The 16219-nt window shown below is 42.2% G+C and overlaps 2 protein-coding genes across 3 annotated transcripts; both read left to right on the top strand.

The window, feature by feature from the left end:
* Window positions 1-3712: 3712 nt before the first annotated feature.
* Window positions 3713-9588, top strand: LOC133926918 (V-type proton ATPase subunit B 1). 2 transcript variants are annotated; one of them, XM_062373089.1, is made up of 15 exons: window positions 3713-3873; window positions 4308-4378; window positions 5239-5294; window positions 5402-5500; window positions 5675-5734; window positions 6127-6238; window positions 6383-6588; window positions 6685-6813; window positions 7012-7149; window positions 7754-7904; window positions 8333-8415; window positions 8612-8659; window positions 8743-8796; window positions 8887-8970; window positions 9058-9588. In XM_062373089.1, the coding sequence occupies exons 2-15, from the start codon at window positions 4321-4323 to the stop codon at window positions 9241-9243; spliced, it is 1464 nt and encodes a 487-aa protein (XP_062229073.1). In that variant the 5' UTR covers window positions 3713-3873; window positions 4308-4320; the 3' UTR covers window positions 9244-9588. The 2 variants fall into 2 exon arrangements, with proteins under 2 accessions (XP_062229073.1, XP_062229074.1); XM_062373090.1 differs by having other exon boundaries at window positions 3716-3873; window positions 4311-4378.
* Window positions 9589-10994: 1406 nt separating this feature from the next.
* LOC133926917 (transmembrane 9 superfamily member 7) lies at window positions 10995-15791 on the top strand. The gene is made up of 8 exons (XM_062373088.1): window positions 10995-11068; window positions 11155-11404; window positions 12624-12788; window positions 12910-13019; window positions 13341-13434; window positions 13831-13943; window positions 14123-14270; window positions 14352-15791. The coding sequence occupies exons 2-8, from the start codon at window positions 11273-11275 to the stop codon at window positions 15507-15509; spliced, it is 1920 nt and encodes a 639-aa protein (XP_062229072.1). The 5' UTR covers window positions 10995-11068; window positions 11155-11272; the 3' UTR covers window positions 15510-15791.
* The last annotated feature ends 428 nt before the right edge of the window (window positions 15792-16219 follow it).

Here is a 16219-nt window from a genome sequence, read left to right as displayed (position 1 = left end):
GAGAACTTCTTGGGTTAGGGCCCTCTACCAAAGAATCACCATGCATCGACGAGCTCGGAGGACTCCTCCTCTGAGGAGGAGGACGTTGGCGCTAAGGGCTTCGATGATGAGGAGGAGACTGCCTTCATCGTCGATGATGATGACTAAGGCCGATCTTGGAGGGGGCAAGCGGGGAGGCCACCCTAGGCCCTCAAAACCCAGGGGTATCCTCCTATACAGGAATACATGTATATTACTTGTGACCCAACAAAATACAATAGTTTAAATTCTAATCGACTGGCACCCATAGTTACATGATCGTTCATGGGCTTTGGTCTTTGACCGGGCAAAAAGAAGCAGCTTTGCTAGTTTGGTTCCTTCATAGTTCATGTGCAAAGAAGTCGAATTGTCGATGAGATCGCTTCCTCTTGTGCAGTCCTGATCTGCCTCCTACGCCGCCTCTCTGGACGGGCAGACAGCCCTGCGCTCCGCCTCGCCAAGCATCTCACGCCTTGGCCAATGAATGCCGCCGCCACCTCCTCCACTCGTGCCAGCAACATCACATTATCACCGGTGTCCGTGTACGCGGCACTGGCACTGGTGGGCATGGGCGCCATGCTAGAGCCAGCCAGTGCAGACCGTCCGACCCCATGAATATATACTTTAAGTGTTTATCAGAAACATTTTAATGCACCAAATATTATATTTACAATTTATATATTAATTAATTTTTTAATATTTTAATACAATATGCCCTGTTTTTAGTTTCGCCCTAGACCACCAAAATCTCAGGCCCGACCCTAATGACAACGGCAGAAGCATTGACTAGGAAGAGCTCAAGAAGACAAGCTCCGAGGAGGATGCTGTTGTCTCCTTTGGAGGTTGTGATGGCCCCATCATCGTCGACATCGATGATGACGATAAGAAGTCACCGTCAAAAGATGATGGCCAGCCGAAGAACAAGCGGAAGCTAGTATAGGCGTAGGGTATATAGGTTTATTATTAACTAATTATTCTTTCAGTGCGATCAGGATGTTAGTTTTTTTTAACCTAGAACTTCTTTTGTAATCTATCTTATATGTAAAAACAAGATCTTGTGCTTCCAAGCCTAATTAGTCTAAATTTTGAACTTCCAAATTTTGCCAACACGTTCTCTAAAGGCATGTCTCATGCCACTGCTAGTTTGTGTAATCAACATGCAGTGATAAATGACATATCACTGCCAGTCAATACGACAAATCGGTATTGATACATTATTACAGGTTAGTGGTAGCAGTTGGTAGTGATACACTACTTAGCATTGCAGGTTGATGCAACAAGCTTGCAATGATGTAGCAATATCGGCTAGTGCTATGAACCAATAGTGATAAGTGATATCACTACCAGTTCCAAAGGACTAATAAGTTTTTTTTGTCGCTGGTGGTTATTAACCAACAGTGATACCTTATCACTATCAGTACTAGCCAAACCCACACTGATAGGTGGTCATCGCTTGGGGTTTTTGTGGTAGTGTGGGAGGATGTCGACCATGATTCAAGGACCTTTGCTAGCAATTCATGTAATATGGGAAAACATGATCTCCGGTGTGCCAACCTCTAACTCCGACGATGCAACAGGGCTGGCGCAATAGAAGCTACGGTTGGCTCATGCAGCCTTAGAGAGGTCATCTTCAAAAAGCACAGCCCCCTACCGACAGTGGTGCTTGGAGACTTCCTACCGGTTGGATTGGAACCTTCTCTAGCAACTCCTGTTCTAGCACATGAGGAGGCTGCTTTGGGGGCATAACTTCAGTGGCTTCAAATATCACAACCAACAGACAAGGCCCACATCCCTCTCACTGTTGATCAGGGTTGCCCACGGGGTAGGAATTGGAAAGAAATATTTTTGCGACGTATGGGAACATCAATCAATCAATCGGTTGCACAAAGTTTCCTCGTGCAGCATTGTGGCACCATCTCTTTCCAAACGCCTGACATTGTTGTGCCCGACCCAACCCCACCTCACTTTTGCGCACATCGTCATGGTAGGCCATGGCCAAGGCAACCTCAACACCGGTGATGGCTCCACCTTAGGCGGTGGGATTGCTAGTGGTACCAGCAGAGGCTCTACCAACAAGGGCCTCACCTAGGTGTCAAAAGACATGATCTCGGAGTACCATGGATGGGCCGAAGCTCCGCGGTCTTTGATGCTGATATTTGAATCTCTCTCATCAGTAGGGGTAGGATCCCACTACAATTTTATTTGTTTCCTTCAACCCTCGAATGTCTCTTTTGTAAGATAATTTGAAAATGATTAAATTGGATGTAATGATTATCATCAATGAAGTCACTATATATTGAGATTGATTTTCAGACTCAACACATAGCTGAGATTGGTCTATTCCTTAGACCAGTCTCAACAGGTGGTGAGCTCGATGCCTCCATGGTCGACTAGAAGGTTGTTGAGGGGTGCGAGATGAAGGCCCATTTAGTAAGTGCAAAGGCAACGGTGGTCGGCGCGAACTGCAGCTCCAACGCAAGATGAGCTTCGTTAGTGGGTGGGTAGTCACCGGCGGATGAGGCCATGTTGGAGGGGGTCGACACCTCTCCTGCAACAATGCTCGTCTTGGCTGCATTGCCAAAACCTTCCTCGAGCGCATCGCCTACCATCAAGTGAGGTGCGACTGTTGTGGCATGCGCAAGAGGGGCCGCATCTCCCACTGTGGCACCCCCTTCAATTAGGCACAACGAAGTGCCCGCTGAGCCGTCTAGCCAGGCGCCTGTGCTACCCAGCATAACGTTGGCCTCACCCGATTGCACCGTCATGCTACCCTCATCGACGGCAATGGGCACACCAGACAGCCTAGCGACAACACTTGGTCAACATCATCCATCCTAAGGAGTGGTGTGGTTGCTGTCATGAATGCAACACGCCTCAGTTCGGTGACAAATCTCAATGAGTACGAAAAGTGCTCGGCTCCTATGAATGCCAATGAGCCCGATAGAGTTGCTCTTGCTAGTGCATCAATTTCGGTGGCCGTGGATGTCCCAAACACCCCTATTGGGAGTTTAGGGTCTGCTAACGGATATATGCGACAGATGCGATGTCCGGGGCAACTGATAAGCGCGATCTCTTGACTCAGCTGGCTGTGGGATCGGCAGTAACCCGATGGGTTACCAATGCAGTGAGAATTCACACTACCTCTTTCCCTGCAAACCAAGTGGTCGTCTACATGCACTACCATTGGAGGATGAAACTTCAGGAATAGATGCAAACTCTATGGCGAGAGGGATGATACATGTGGCAAAAAGGAACTATGATGCTCCAACGATTTCGCCTAGGGTCGCCAACATCAAATCATCACATGCATCCGTGCCATCTTTCTGCACTATACTAGGTTATTTATACATGTACACGCTGGCTCCGTATATGGTCTATGCTGCAGTAGCAGGATCATCAAGATATGGTGGCAACAATGTACGCACACTTAAAGTGAACGACCATAGAGTTTTTTTTACCCTGTTTGGATTATAATCTAGACTTAAGATTGATGCCCCCTCCATAGAACTTGCATTAGTTTCTTCCCTTGTCGGAATAAGTTCCACGCATTCTTTTTCCTATTTTTTTTTCTACATACATTCGTGCTATGCAGATATTAAAATAAAATTTCCTTTATGAAAAAACAAGTGCACACATGATGCGCGTTTGGGATCTCTTCGGAAATTTCATATTCGTCCGGGGCGAACACGCAAAACGGACCCTTCTCAATTATACTGTTTCGTCCATTAATTGCTCGTCTTCTCCCCTCCTCTCCTTCCCAGCTGTATCGTGTCGTCGCCTATCCGATCTACCACCGCACCACCACCTCCTCCCCGCAGGCTCTCCACCGCCCTCGGCGCCGCGATCCAGATCCAGGTACCCTTTTTTCGGCCGCAGCTACGCCTCCTTCTCTTCCTCCTCACATAGTCCTCCACGTCGCCCTCGTCACCCCACCCTGGACGCCGCTGGCGTGGCGTGCGGTGGAGATCCATCCGGACCTGAGCTGATCCCTTCTCGTGTTGGTGAGGATGCCATGGTTTTGGCTGGGCAGATTGCTCGTTGTGTCCTGCAGAGTCTTCCCCTGATCCCTGGAACCCAAATCTTTCTTTGTGGGATGGATGTGTGCTCTTTCCCTTCCAATTTGTCGCTGATTTGTTTGCTGCGTGGGTGGAGGAGTAGTAATCTCGGTTTATTTTCCGGAGAATTGGGGTGTTCCTGGATCAGAAGTGCTGAAGTGATCTGCGTGATTGTAGGCAACACGGATCAGTTTGTTTTCTCGATTCTGATGGTGTGGTTGGTGTTGTTCTCAGCAGGTTGCTCAGCATGGGTCTGGTGAAGGATGGCGCCGACATGGAGGAGGGAACCCTGGAGATTGGCATGGGTGAGTCTTATAGCACAAGCAACGAAATCCAAGATCATGTAGCGTGTCTTTGACTCTTGGTATCACAGTTTGTGCGCTCAGTAGTTGATACGGTGGTTCCTAGTCACATAGGCCGCGCACTGTGAGGATGCCAGCTTATGTGTGTAGGGACAACTAGCTTGTTGTGCTGATAAAAAAAAAATATCGACGCTTTGAGAAGACAAACTCCTTGCATGTAAATGAGCTTAACCTCATCTAAAAAAAGAGCTTAATCTACAAGATAATGGATCATTGGATAATGTGGTAGTTTGGTATCTATGTTTAACACTTTAGGTTATCCGAATAGCACAGATCTCAGTCACAGAGCTTTTGTTGAAGTATACAACCATAGTATGCCAAAGGATGCATTTAGTTCATTGTACACAACTAGCTTGTGTAGCTGTGCAGTTTGAATTATGCGGCATTATATCAGGTCTTCAACTCTGGAACTCTTGCTAGTTCACGCTTTGAGTTTGCAAATGTTCATTCATTTGCTTATATTGATTTCTGAGAAATTCTGATTCATGCCACATCCAAAAGTGCAAATTTCATGAGATACTGGTTTTTGTGTTACATACACCTGGGTATATGGCCATGTGTCATTGCCATTGCAAGTGGTAGATTCTTCTTTTAGTTGTATACATATTGCAGGTCCTTTTAAGTTAAGTTTAGGATCACTTATTCTTTTGAATGTAAATCTGATGTGTGGAAGTTATCTTCGTTTTCTTTTCCTTAATGAGAGCTCATTTGCCCAGTCTGTTTTACATGCTCTTTGAAGAACATGTTTTCAGCCTAACAAAGATGATGCTTACTAGTTAGAATGTATATATCTACTTATGCAGAGTACAGAACCGTCTCTGGTGTGGCAGGACCTCTGGTTATCTTGGATAAAGTAAAGGTCCGTATATTTTTCTCCAAGTTGCAGCTGTCAGCATAGCACCATAAATTTTGAACAGCCTATTCTGCTAGCCTCTTGTACTTACTATTCCATATAACTATCTTTAGGGCCCAAAGTATCAGGAAATTGTAAACATCCGACTTGGAGATGGCACCACTCGGCGTGGTCAAGTTCTGGAAGTTGATGGTGAAAAAGCTGTTGTGCAGGTTATTTCATTTTTCTGTTCTCTATTTTATGACAAACATTGACTTGATCTTGATTGTCCTTACATAACAATTGTTTATTCAATTTGTATTTGCAATATGGTTAGGTTAGGTCTATTTTTAAGTACACATAAAATTGAGTTATCTATGTTTTTACTGAACTACTTTATTCTTCAGGTGTTTGAAGGCACTTCAGGAATAGACATTAAATATACTACTGTGCAATTCACAGGCGAGGTACCTTGCCTCTTATCCACACATATCTTCTTGTCACTTTATTTGCCGGTTACGTACTGATAAAATATTCTCCAATAGGCCAAACTCTTTGAACTACTACGTAGTGTTAGTGTGAAAAATGCTTTCACTTTGGGGGGGTGTATCTCATAAACAAAATCCACAGAGGTGTTTATAATTACATGTTTTCAATGTTAAGATCTCTTAAGTCATGTTGATTAAGGAATGCCAATTGCATCTGTTGGAAAAATAAGGTGTGCAGGATGAAACTTCCAGACTGAAATCTGAAACAATACGAATTGTTTTCCTTCTCCTTGTTTGTATATTTATATATTGAGAAGTTGCTACCTTGTTTAACTTTAACTATGTATGGTATGTTGCTATATCCCTTATAGGTTTTGAAAACTCCCGTCTCACTTGATATGCTTGGGAGGATTTTTAATGGTTCTGGAAAACCTATTGACAATGGCCCCCCGATATTGCCTGAAGCCTACTTGGATATATCCGGTGAGTTATTTCTGCGCACAATCACACTGTTTTTATTACCAAAAGAATCCCATGGCTAAGTGCATGTTCATCGAGTGGACACAGATTTTTGAAGTACGGATGATGTTAAATCATCATAATCATGTACCCTGATGTTTATTCCAGGAAGCTCTATTAACCCCAGTGAGAGAACCTATCCAGAGGAGATGATCCAAACAGGGATATCCACCATCGATGTCATGAACTCCATTGCTCGAGGGCAAAAGATTCCCCTTTTTTCTGCTGCTGGGCTTCCTCACAATGAGATTGCTGCTCAGATTTGCCGTCAGGCTGGTCTTGTGAAGCGCTTGGAGAAAAGCAAGCATGCAGAGGTAACTAACACCAGATTGCATCACCCACACCTCGTATGTATATTTCATAAAAAATTAGCAGCATTTTTTGACACTTATTTACTCTTTAACCTCCAGGGTGGTGAAGACGACAATTTTGCTATTGTGTTTGCTGCTATGGGAGTGAACATGGAAACAGCCCAATTCTTCAAACGCGATTTTGAAGAGAATGGTTCAATGGAGCGGGTCACCCTTTTTCTGAATCTGGTACTTACAGTGACTAGTAATCCAGATTCATTTATTATTTTAATTTTATTTGCTAAGATCACCACTATTTATCCTATAAGGTTTTAGATGTCTTGACTAAAATCGGACCTGCTTTGTGACAAGCTAAGCATATTTTAAATTTGATCTAGTTAATAACAAGCAAAGCATATTTTTAATGCCCTACTTTTTTTTTTGCAGGCAAATGATCCTACCATTGAACGAATTATCACCCCTCGCATTGCACTAACAACAGCAGAGTATTTGGCATATGAATGCGGGAAACATGTACTTGTCATCTTGACAGATATGAGCTCATATGCAGATGCACTTCGTGAGGTATTGAGCTTTATATCTTGTATCATGTATTATATTCTGAGTTCATATTAGTTTTGCAACCAGCTCTTTATTGGAAATACTTCGTTCTGCTGCTGTTTTGTTGATGACTAGAAGATATACTTTTTCAACTCAAAGATTCATGAATTATGTAGCCATGCTGCACGTTACCATGTGTCATCTATGTAATTGTGGCTTTTCCTGCTGGAATGAACTAAAACCTAAAAAGCTACATGTTCTGTTAGTGCCACAATGCTGTAGAAACTTCGAGTGTACCATATAATGAAAATTTGTATGTTTTTGGTCATGATCTGATGGTAGGAGTTCACAAGTTTTGTTTTGTCATGTTGCCACTGCCAAAAATGCCAAAAGTTTTGTTGATTTTGGTCATGATCTGATGGTAGAATCTTGAAAATATACCTTAATGTTTCTATTAGCTTCTTATGTTCTTGTGAAACGGCAAGTTGGGAAAAGTTTTAATTTGGTAGTCTTGTATCTCCCATTTTATGTTTTTTACTTTTAACTAAGAAATTGGTAAATTGCTGTCATTTGTCTTAACTTTTTATGATTTACAATAACGCTACATGGGAATTGTACCCATATGTAGGTATCAGCAGCCCGAGAGGAGGTTCCAGGTAGACGTGGTTATCCTGGATATATGTATACTGATCTGGCGACAATATATGAGCGTGCTGGGCGTATTGAAGGAAGAACAGGCTCCATTACCCAAATACCCATTCTAACAATGCCTAATGATGGTATGTACTGAAATCATTTGATTTGTTATCTATTTATTACAATGTACTGTTGGTTCATTACACTTATCTTCAGACCATTATGGCAACTTGTTGTTTGTATAATTTTTCCTGTGGTATGCAACGAATAACAAGCATATTGTGGGCTAACATTTTAATGCCAACAAGGTAGATATCTGTTGGATAAAATGTAATGTTATGCAATTGAGTATCTGCAGTCTCCCATCATGAATGTCACGGCACTTTTGTTTGTATTGGTCTATGTTCTGAATTTGCAGCCTACTTGGGTTGGGTCATTATTTTGTCCTACCCAATGGGCCAATCTTAAGCGTATAAGCATTTACATTAATCTTTACCATATGCTTCATTTTGTTGGCTATTTAACATAAAGGTACTTTGTCTAATATAGTGATTTATTTCCTCCTAAACAGATATCACACATCCAACTCCTGATCTTACGGGATACATTACCGAGGGACAGATATACATCGATAGGCAGCTCCATAACAGACAGGTGCTTTTGCATATTCTTTACTTTTCATTTATTGAAGAAAATAGCATAATAACAGGCAGCTCCATAATGAGTACCTATAACTCTCATTTAACACTAGCTATTTGTGTTGCATTTGATGTGGTGTCATTAAACAAAAAGCGGGATTTTTTACCTTAATATTCTATATGCTGATGTGATGACATTATATTGCTTTCAGATATACCCACCTATCAATGTCCTGCCATCTCTCTCTCGATTGATGAAGGTAAGATTAGGTTTTGCAACATTTAGCTGCTGTCAGCATGTATTTTGAAGGTTAGTTCTAAGAACTGCCCAATAATCCTGCAGAGTGCTATTGGTGAGGGTATGACGCGTCGAGACCATTCCGATGTGTCTAATCAGGTATCTGTTTTGAGGCCAGATATTGAGGTTCCTTTAAGCTATGATGTTTTACTTAGATGCAAACTAATTGACATGTACTGTTCTGTTCAGCTTTATGCCAACTATGCTATTGGAAAGGATGTCCAGGCCATGAAGGCAGTTGTTGGAGAGGAGGCACTCTCTTCTGAGGATTTGGTCTGTTGCTAGTGAAATAACTCATAAGCTGGCGCTTTCAATACAAGTCTGAAACCTAATGCCTTGTTTTTTTTCTCTCTTTTACAGCTTTACTTAGAGTTCCTCGACAAGTTTGAGAGGAAGTTTGTGACACAAGGAGCATATGATACGCGGAACATCTTCCAGTCACTTGACCTAGCATGGACATTGCTTCGCATTTTCCCTCGTGAACTTCTCCACCGTATTCCTGCAAAGACCTTGGACCAGTACTACAGCAGAGATGCTGCCCACTGATCGCTGTTCAGAATTCGACTGTTTTGGCAATTGCAGCTTTGAATAAATTGAACAGTTTGGACTTATGGCCTTTTTGTTGTATTTATTATCTGTAGTCAGACCCTATTCTTTCCTGTTGGTGAGTGTAAGTTATTCTTAGATGACTCCGTCATGGCGGCTTTTATAATATGGTGTCATGTATCGTGAAATCATACGCATGAGTTCTTATTTTTTTCACCTGCCAGAATTGTTAGCAAGAGCATTCTAGGCCAAGATGCTCGAACACGCTGGTTGTATCTACATTTGTGAATGAATAGAGGAGCAATAAACTGCGGCGAGGTACACGTGCTGCTAATATTGTTGTCATTTTCCTCTTCTTTTGCTGCTTCAGAATAGATTCTGCAAATACTTGTGTATGTGAACTTTTTATCCTACATTTTTAACCTTTCTTATAAATTCGTACTCGTATTTGAACCTCAAAGAGTTGTGTAGAGGATTCACGGATCACGGTGGTTCCCTGTTGTTTATACGACAAAATGCGTGAAGATTATGTTACCACGTTAGCAACGAAACCTACGGTTAAAAAACATAGTAACTTCAACTACCAATTTTATTATAACACATTTATAAACAAGCAAAATTGTATGATTAAGAGATTACTTTTCGAGACAAATCCATTTGTATCACTTTCAAGTGTCCAATTTCAACATACAAAAGGCTATTGATCATCGAAGTTTTCATGATTGACCACAAACCGAAGGGAGTAACAAGATAAAGGGTGTGGTATTGCTGTAATTTTGATTTGGGTCGTTCCATTCATGTCATTTTGTGGAAGTGCTGTCAAATTTAACAAAAATATGCATTGCGGTACTCTCTGACTGAAATATTTTCTGACAATCGCATCTTTCAACTCGGTACTAAAATTTACTATAACATACTTCCTCAGTAAAAAATACTTGATTTTTGAACATGGTATTTTTGACTACTATTTTCTATTAGAATGTATTTATAATATCCAATTAATTTATGAGCTATGAAAATATATTTCAAAACAAATTTACACATATATTTTTATGTTTTTAAACTAAATATATTTTTTAGTTATTGATGATCAAAATTTTAAAGATTGACTATATTTTATCCAATATATCAAGTATTCGTGATTGAAGGGAGTAACATTTATCTAGTGGCTTAGAGTACCATTGTATTTTGTATATAATCAACTAGGAGTATGTCTTGCTATATATCGTAGTTTGAGAAATGATTGTAATGCCCGCATTGCATGTGAAGTTTAGATTGGTTTGTGCAGTATGATTTGGGCATCCCTAGTGAGAAATTTTTTAGTGCAAACAAGTAAATAGATGCAAACATATAAACAACGTCATTGTCCATCCAATTCTCATATGAAAGCTATGTTTGATCTCACCATCTTACCAGTAGACAAGTTAATTCGTAGAATACTCTCGTGTGATCACGAAATATCACAAAATAATTTCTCTACTGACATGACCACAGCTTTTAAATAAGGATTGAACAGGCGACATTCGCTATTTATACATTTACCTATTTATTTGTTTGCACCAAATATTTTTCCATCTTCAAATCAAAAGAAAAAGAGCAATACATAGTCGCGCCCCCATTCCAAAACAAAGAAAAAGGTGCGTGCCTCGCTTAGAGGGACTGCCACCGAGATACTTGAGGAATGTGTATTTCTAAAAACCTATCACGAAACCATTCTCAGCGAATAACGGTCGCAGTTGCTCGGGACGAAGAAGGAAGCTGCCGTCGGGAGGAGGAAGAAGGGGCTGGGAAGAAGAAATGATGTCCGTCAGATCTTCGTCCAACGGTCAGGTTTCGTCGACAGTGTTTATGGCAATCTTCAATCGCCTGATTTCTAGCGTCTCCCTTAATTTATTCAATTGTTTTTTACAGGAATGGAATCACTCACCACTCGACCCGTCCCGTCCCCGTCTTGAACAACTCGCACTTCCCCACCGGCCACCACCCTCGCCCGTCCCACTCCTTTCCCCGACCCACGCCTTCCCCACCCATGGCGACCACCGGCGGCGGTCCGCGCCCCCGCCATTTCCTCTTCCTCGTCGCCGCCGTCATCGTCTACTCCGTCTCCTCCCCCGCCCAGGCCTTCTACCTCCCAGGCGTCGCCCCCCGCGACTTCCAGAAGGTGATGACCGACTCGTTCCCGCCCTCTCTCCTCCTCGTCGGATCCAGCACCAGCTGACCCCTAGCGGGTATCGGCGCCGGCGGATCTGGCAGTGCCTGTGGGCGTGGCCTCAGATCTGGCTTCCGTGATGCGTCCGACCTCATGTGCGGGATTAGTGGGGTAGCGTGTGGTTTAGGGTTTAGAGATCCGCGGTATCTGTACGGGGGATAGGATTGTCCTGCGTGCATGTTTGGGACGGTAGGATAAGCGGTGCGGCGCAATGTTGACTTTGCATTTGATCTCATGCGATTCGTTTCTGTGAGACGGCTGGCTTCGCTGAATTGGGCTCTTCGTTCCCTTGGTTGGACCCTGATATTTGTTTTTCATCACGCAATGATGGTTGGTATCAGGTTTAGTTGCGTTTTATATAGTGTGTTGTAGTGGTCCTTGGGAAGCACCATGATTTTGGTAAATATGTAATACCTGGTTTGAGTTCATCTATAGGTATGATACTGGATATGCAATGTTGTGGCTGTAATAGATTGCTGCGTGATTTGTTGTCATTTTGTATTAGGTAATTTTGTTCCTTTGTTTGGCCTGTTAGCTGGCTAGTGTTTGGGGTACATCACTCGTCAAATGTTTGGTTGGTTTCACTAAGGCTTAGCATTGGAATCACAGTTTATGGGGAGATTGACCGAAGTTGAAGCATTGGCTTAGTTTGACTTGCTAGGCTTTAGGTATGATGGTAACTAATTATTCAGTGCTAGCAAACACACACATATTCATGCTATCTTGTGGCTTTAATAGAACATCCATTCTATTCACAATTCAGTGGAGTTGCTAGATAAACTAGGCAAGATTGAAATATCCAAATTCTATAAACTGTTGTGCATAATGCTGATGCCCCTGTTCCATCACAATTGTATTTGCATGTTGATCTGCCTGAAGAAGCTCCACCTGTAGAGGAGTGTATGGTTGTAGTCTCAGGTTGATGACTCGAATGTAATACACTGTTGTATAACCCAACCAATGCATGAATATCGTTGTTTATGTTTTTAAACCGAGTATATGTTTTATTCTTCGTAAGTTAGTTGGTTACTCTTGTTTATGGTACTCCACTGCTCATTCTATAGTGATGATTATCATTTCATCAGAGAAGTGGGTACCGTATAATTATCAGAGTAAATTATAACAGAAAACCAAACATAATATTACTTCTTTGTCACCATTCACCGTACAGGATGATGAGCTTCAGGTGAAAGTCAACAAGCTGTCATCTATAAAGACACAGCTTCCATATGACTACTATTTCCTGGACTACTGCAAACCTGAGGCGATTAAGAACAGTGCTGAGAACTTAGGGGAAGTCCTTCGTGGGGACCGCATTGAAAATTCTGTCTATAATGTAAGGACATTAAACCCTTTTGTCTTGTACTAGTTCAAGTAAAAAAGGGAGGGTTTACATGACATCATACTATGGGAGCTGTCTGATTCTTAACTATCGATTCATTTTTTGATTCATACAGTTCAAGATGAGGAGGGATGAGAGTTGCAAGGTTGTTTGTCGAACGAAGCTTTCTCAAGAAGCTGCAAAGAATTTCAAAGAAAAGATTGATGATGAATACAGAGTGAACATGTATAGTTTTAGTTTGAAGCTCGCACTTCATTGTTGTATTATCGTTAGAAGTTTAGAACACTGTGACCATCTAGTCAGTGAGAAATTTGAGGATTTGCCGATCCAGTTTAGTGCATTTGAGATTTTTCACTCCATTGTCTCACTGACATTTGCTCTTGACTGACATGTCCGTGGGGCATTGAGTGCGAAATTCTGAAATGTCCATGAATGGGATGGCAAATCCTAACAATTTGTACTAGCCAGCTTATACACTACGAATATCTGTTTATACGTACAATACTGTGCCTAACAAATTTTGTTTCACAAACTTATGCATGATAGGATTCTAGATAATCTCCCAGTTGTGGTACCTAGGCAGACACGGGAAGGAAGCCAAACACCAAGCTTTGAGCATGGTTACCGAGTTGGTTATAAGGTGAGCATATGAAAAAAAAGAGTAAATTTAAAAAACCTACAACTATTTTGACATATGTTGCAGAAAACTACAACTTTTGGTGCCTATTTCAAAAACCTACAACTATTTTGTCACATGTCGCAAAAAAAAAAAAACAACTTTATCACCGTGGGTCCACCCGTTAACCTCTATGGCATGTAACATGAGGATTAACCGTGAGCCCACCTGTTGCCAGAGGATGATAGGTGAGCCCGTGGTGAGAAAGTTGTAGGTTTTTGAAATGAACACTAGAAATTGTCGTTTTTTGCAACATGTGTTAAAATAGTTGTAGGTTTATAAATTTACTTGAAAAAAATGGTTGATATTATTTAAAATATTTACTGGGGACCTTATTTGATCTGAATGCAATATTGCCAGCTCAAGGATGACAAGTATTATATCAACAATCACTTGAGTTTTAAAGTCTTGTACCATGAAGACCAAACTTCTCCAGATGCTCGCATTGTTGGCTTCCATGTGATTCCTAGCAGGTATAGTGTACTTACCTTATGGTCTTTAACTTGCATAGATGTTAGGCACTTCCACCTTTTCCTATTATCTGTTTCCAGTACTTTGTTCTCTTTCTTCTTACATTTGGCTTCCCACTTTATCTACATATGAAGTCATCTCATTTGATAATTTCTTTTCTTTGCTACCTATTTGTATACAGCATTAAGCATGAATACGGTGCCTGGGATGACAAGAATCCTCCAGTGCAAACTTGCAATGCTAACATTAAGATTACGCCTGGTAGTCACACACCTCATGAGGTGGCCCCTGATGCATATGTTGTCTTCTCTTATGATGTTACCTTCGAGGTATAGTTCATTTCTCAAGATACTCTCACTGGGATTATTGTTCCCCCTATTTTTGGTTAAGTTTGAATTGACCTATTGCAGGCTAGTGAGATCATATGGGCATCCCGTTGGGATGTCTACCTTCTTTCTAGTGATAGCCAAATTCACTGGTTCTCAATCGTTAACTCATTGATGATTGTCCTATTCCTTTCTGGCATGGTAGCCATGATCATGATGAGAACCCTTTACAAGGACATAGCAAACTATAATCAGCTTGACAATCAGGATGAGGCCCAGGAAGAAACTGGATGGAAGTTAGTGCATGGTGATGTATTCAGGCCTCCTGTCCACTCAGGCCTCCTTTGTGTTTATGTTGGAACTGGTGTGCAGTTCTTTGGGATGACACTAGTAACCATGATGTTTGCGCTACTTGGATTCCTATCGCCTGCAAACCGTGGAGGACTCATGACTGCTATGGTCCTTTTGTGGGTGTTCATGGGTGTATTGGCAGGATACACCTCATCTCGCCTGTACAAGATGTTCAAAGGCACTGAATGGAAGAAGATCACCCTCAAAACTGCCTTCATGTTTCCTGGTATTATCTTTGCGGTCTTCTTCTTCCTGAATGCCCTGATCTGGGGTGAAAAATCATCTGGTGCAGTTCCTTTTGGAACAATGTTTGCTTTGTTCCTCCTCTGGTTTGGCATCTCTGTGCCACTGGTCTTTGTTGGAAGTTTCTTGGGGTTCAAGCAGCCAGCCATTGAGGATCCAGTGAAGACAAATAAAATTCCCCGGCAAATTCCTGAGCAAGCATGGTACCTGCAGCCAGCCTTTGCAATACTTGCTGGTGGCATACTGCCATTTGGTGCTGTCTTTATTGAGCTCTTCTTCATCCTGACATCTATCTGGCTGAACCAATTCTACTACATCTTTGGTTTCCTGTTCATAGTCTTTATCATCCTCATTGTGACTTGTGCTGAGATCACAATTGTGCTATGCTACTTCCAGCTATGCAGTGAGGACTACCACTGGTGGTGGAGGGCATACCTGACTGCGGGCTCTTCAGCCCTCTATCTGTTTGCTTATGCTATCTTCTACTTCTTCAATAAGTTGGAGATCACAAAGCTTGTCTCAGGCATTCTGTACTTCGGTTACATGCTGATCATCTCATATGCTTTCTTTGTGCTGACTGGTACCATTGGATTCTATGCCTGCTTCTGGTTCGTGCGCAAGATATATGCTTCAGTGAAGATCGACTGATTGAACAACTGTCTAGAGAAACTAATTTCTGCTTATAGAGCTCATCCTGGCAAGGTATCGCTGCAGTGTCACACAAGGTGCTTCTCATTTGACATATGAAGGAAATTGGGATTCGAGATGGGATTTCATGGTTTTGGTAGGATATGTAGTCTAGTAAGAGTAAGAACCGCCAGAAGGGGAAGTCTTGATATCTGATGTAGCGCAACAAGGATTTTGTACCTCTAAAGATATTGAGTGGTTCTTGTAGTACGGTGCATATCAACTTGACTTGCGTGCTCCATTTCTCATTTGTGCGATAAATTTGCTCGAGATATATCAATGGATACATCCAGCTAGGGCTGTCAACGAGCTGAGCTTGAGCGAGCCTAGGCTCGAGCTCTACATATGTTGGAGCTCGAGCTCCGGCGAGCCTGATTTTTCCTTTGATCTTCGATGCAGGTTAGAGCTTGGCTTGCAGAAGCTCGTTAATGCCTGCACGAGATGGGAGCAAAGGGAAGGAAAAATAGGAAGCCGTACTGATGTCGTCGCCCGTGCTCGTCGCTGAGGAAGAGGGAGGCTGCTTCGGCACTCCACGCTTCTACGGTATGCCGCCTTTGCAGCGAGCACCGGCTAAGCTGATAAGAAGAGTGATCGGCGGCATGGACTGGGCTCGGGAGCAGTGGATCTAGAAGAAGAGGCGCTGATTACTTCGCCCCGGGTTTGACGTGGTG

Source organism: Phragmites australis, chromosome 8, assembly GCF_958298935.1.
Source record: "Phragmites australis chromosome 8, lpPhrAust1.1, whole genome shotgun sequence".
Taxonomy (NCBI): Eukaryota; Viridiplantae; Streptophyta; class Magnoliopsida; order Poales; family Poaceae; genus Phragmites; species Phragmites australis.
Note: the sequence above shows the minus strand (reverse complement) of the source record. Positions and strands in the feature narration are given on the sequence as shown.

Coding starts and splice junctions, on each gene's coding strand:
- LOC133926917 (XM_062373088.1), top strand. CDS start 11,273: ATGGCGACCACCGGCGGCGGTCCGCGCCCCCGCCATTTCCTCTTCCTC. Junction 13,944..14,122: donor TTCCATGTGATTCCTAGCAG/GTATAGTGTACT, acceptor ATTTGTATACAG/CATTAAGCATGAATACGGTG. Junction 14,271..14,351: donor CTTATGATGTTACCTTCGAG/GTATAGTTCATT, acceptor GACCTATTGCAG/GCTAGTGAGATCATATGGGC.
- LOC133926918 (XM_062373089.1), top strand. CDS start 4,321: ATGGGTCTGGTGAAGGATGGCGCCGACATGGAGGAGGGAACCCTGGAG. Junction 5,735..6,126: donor CTGTGCAATTCACAGGCGAG/GTACCTTGCCTC, acceptor TATCCCTTATAG/GTTTTGAAAACTCCCGTCTC. Junction 6,239..6,382: donor AGCCTACTTGGATATATCCG/GTGAGTTATTTC, acceptor TGTTTATTCCAG/GAAGCTCTATTAACCCCAGT.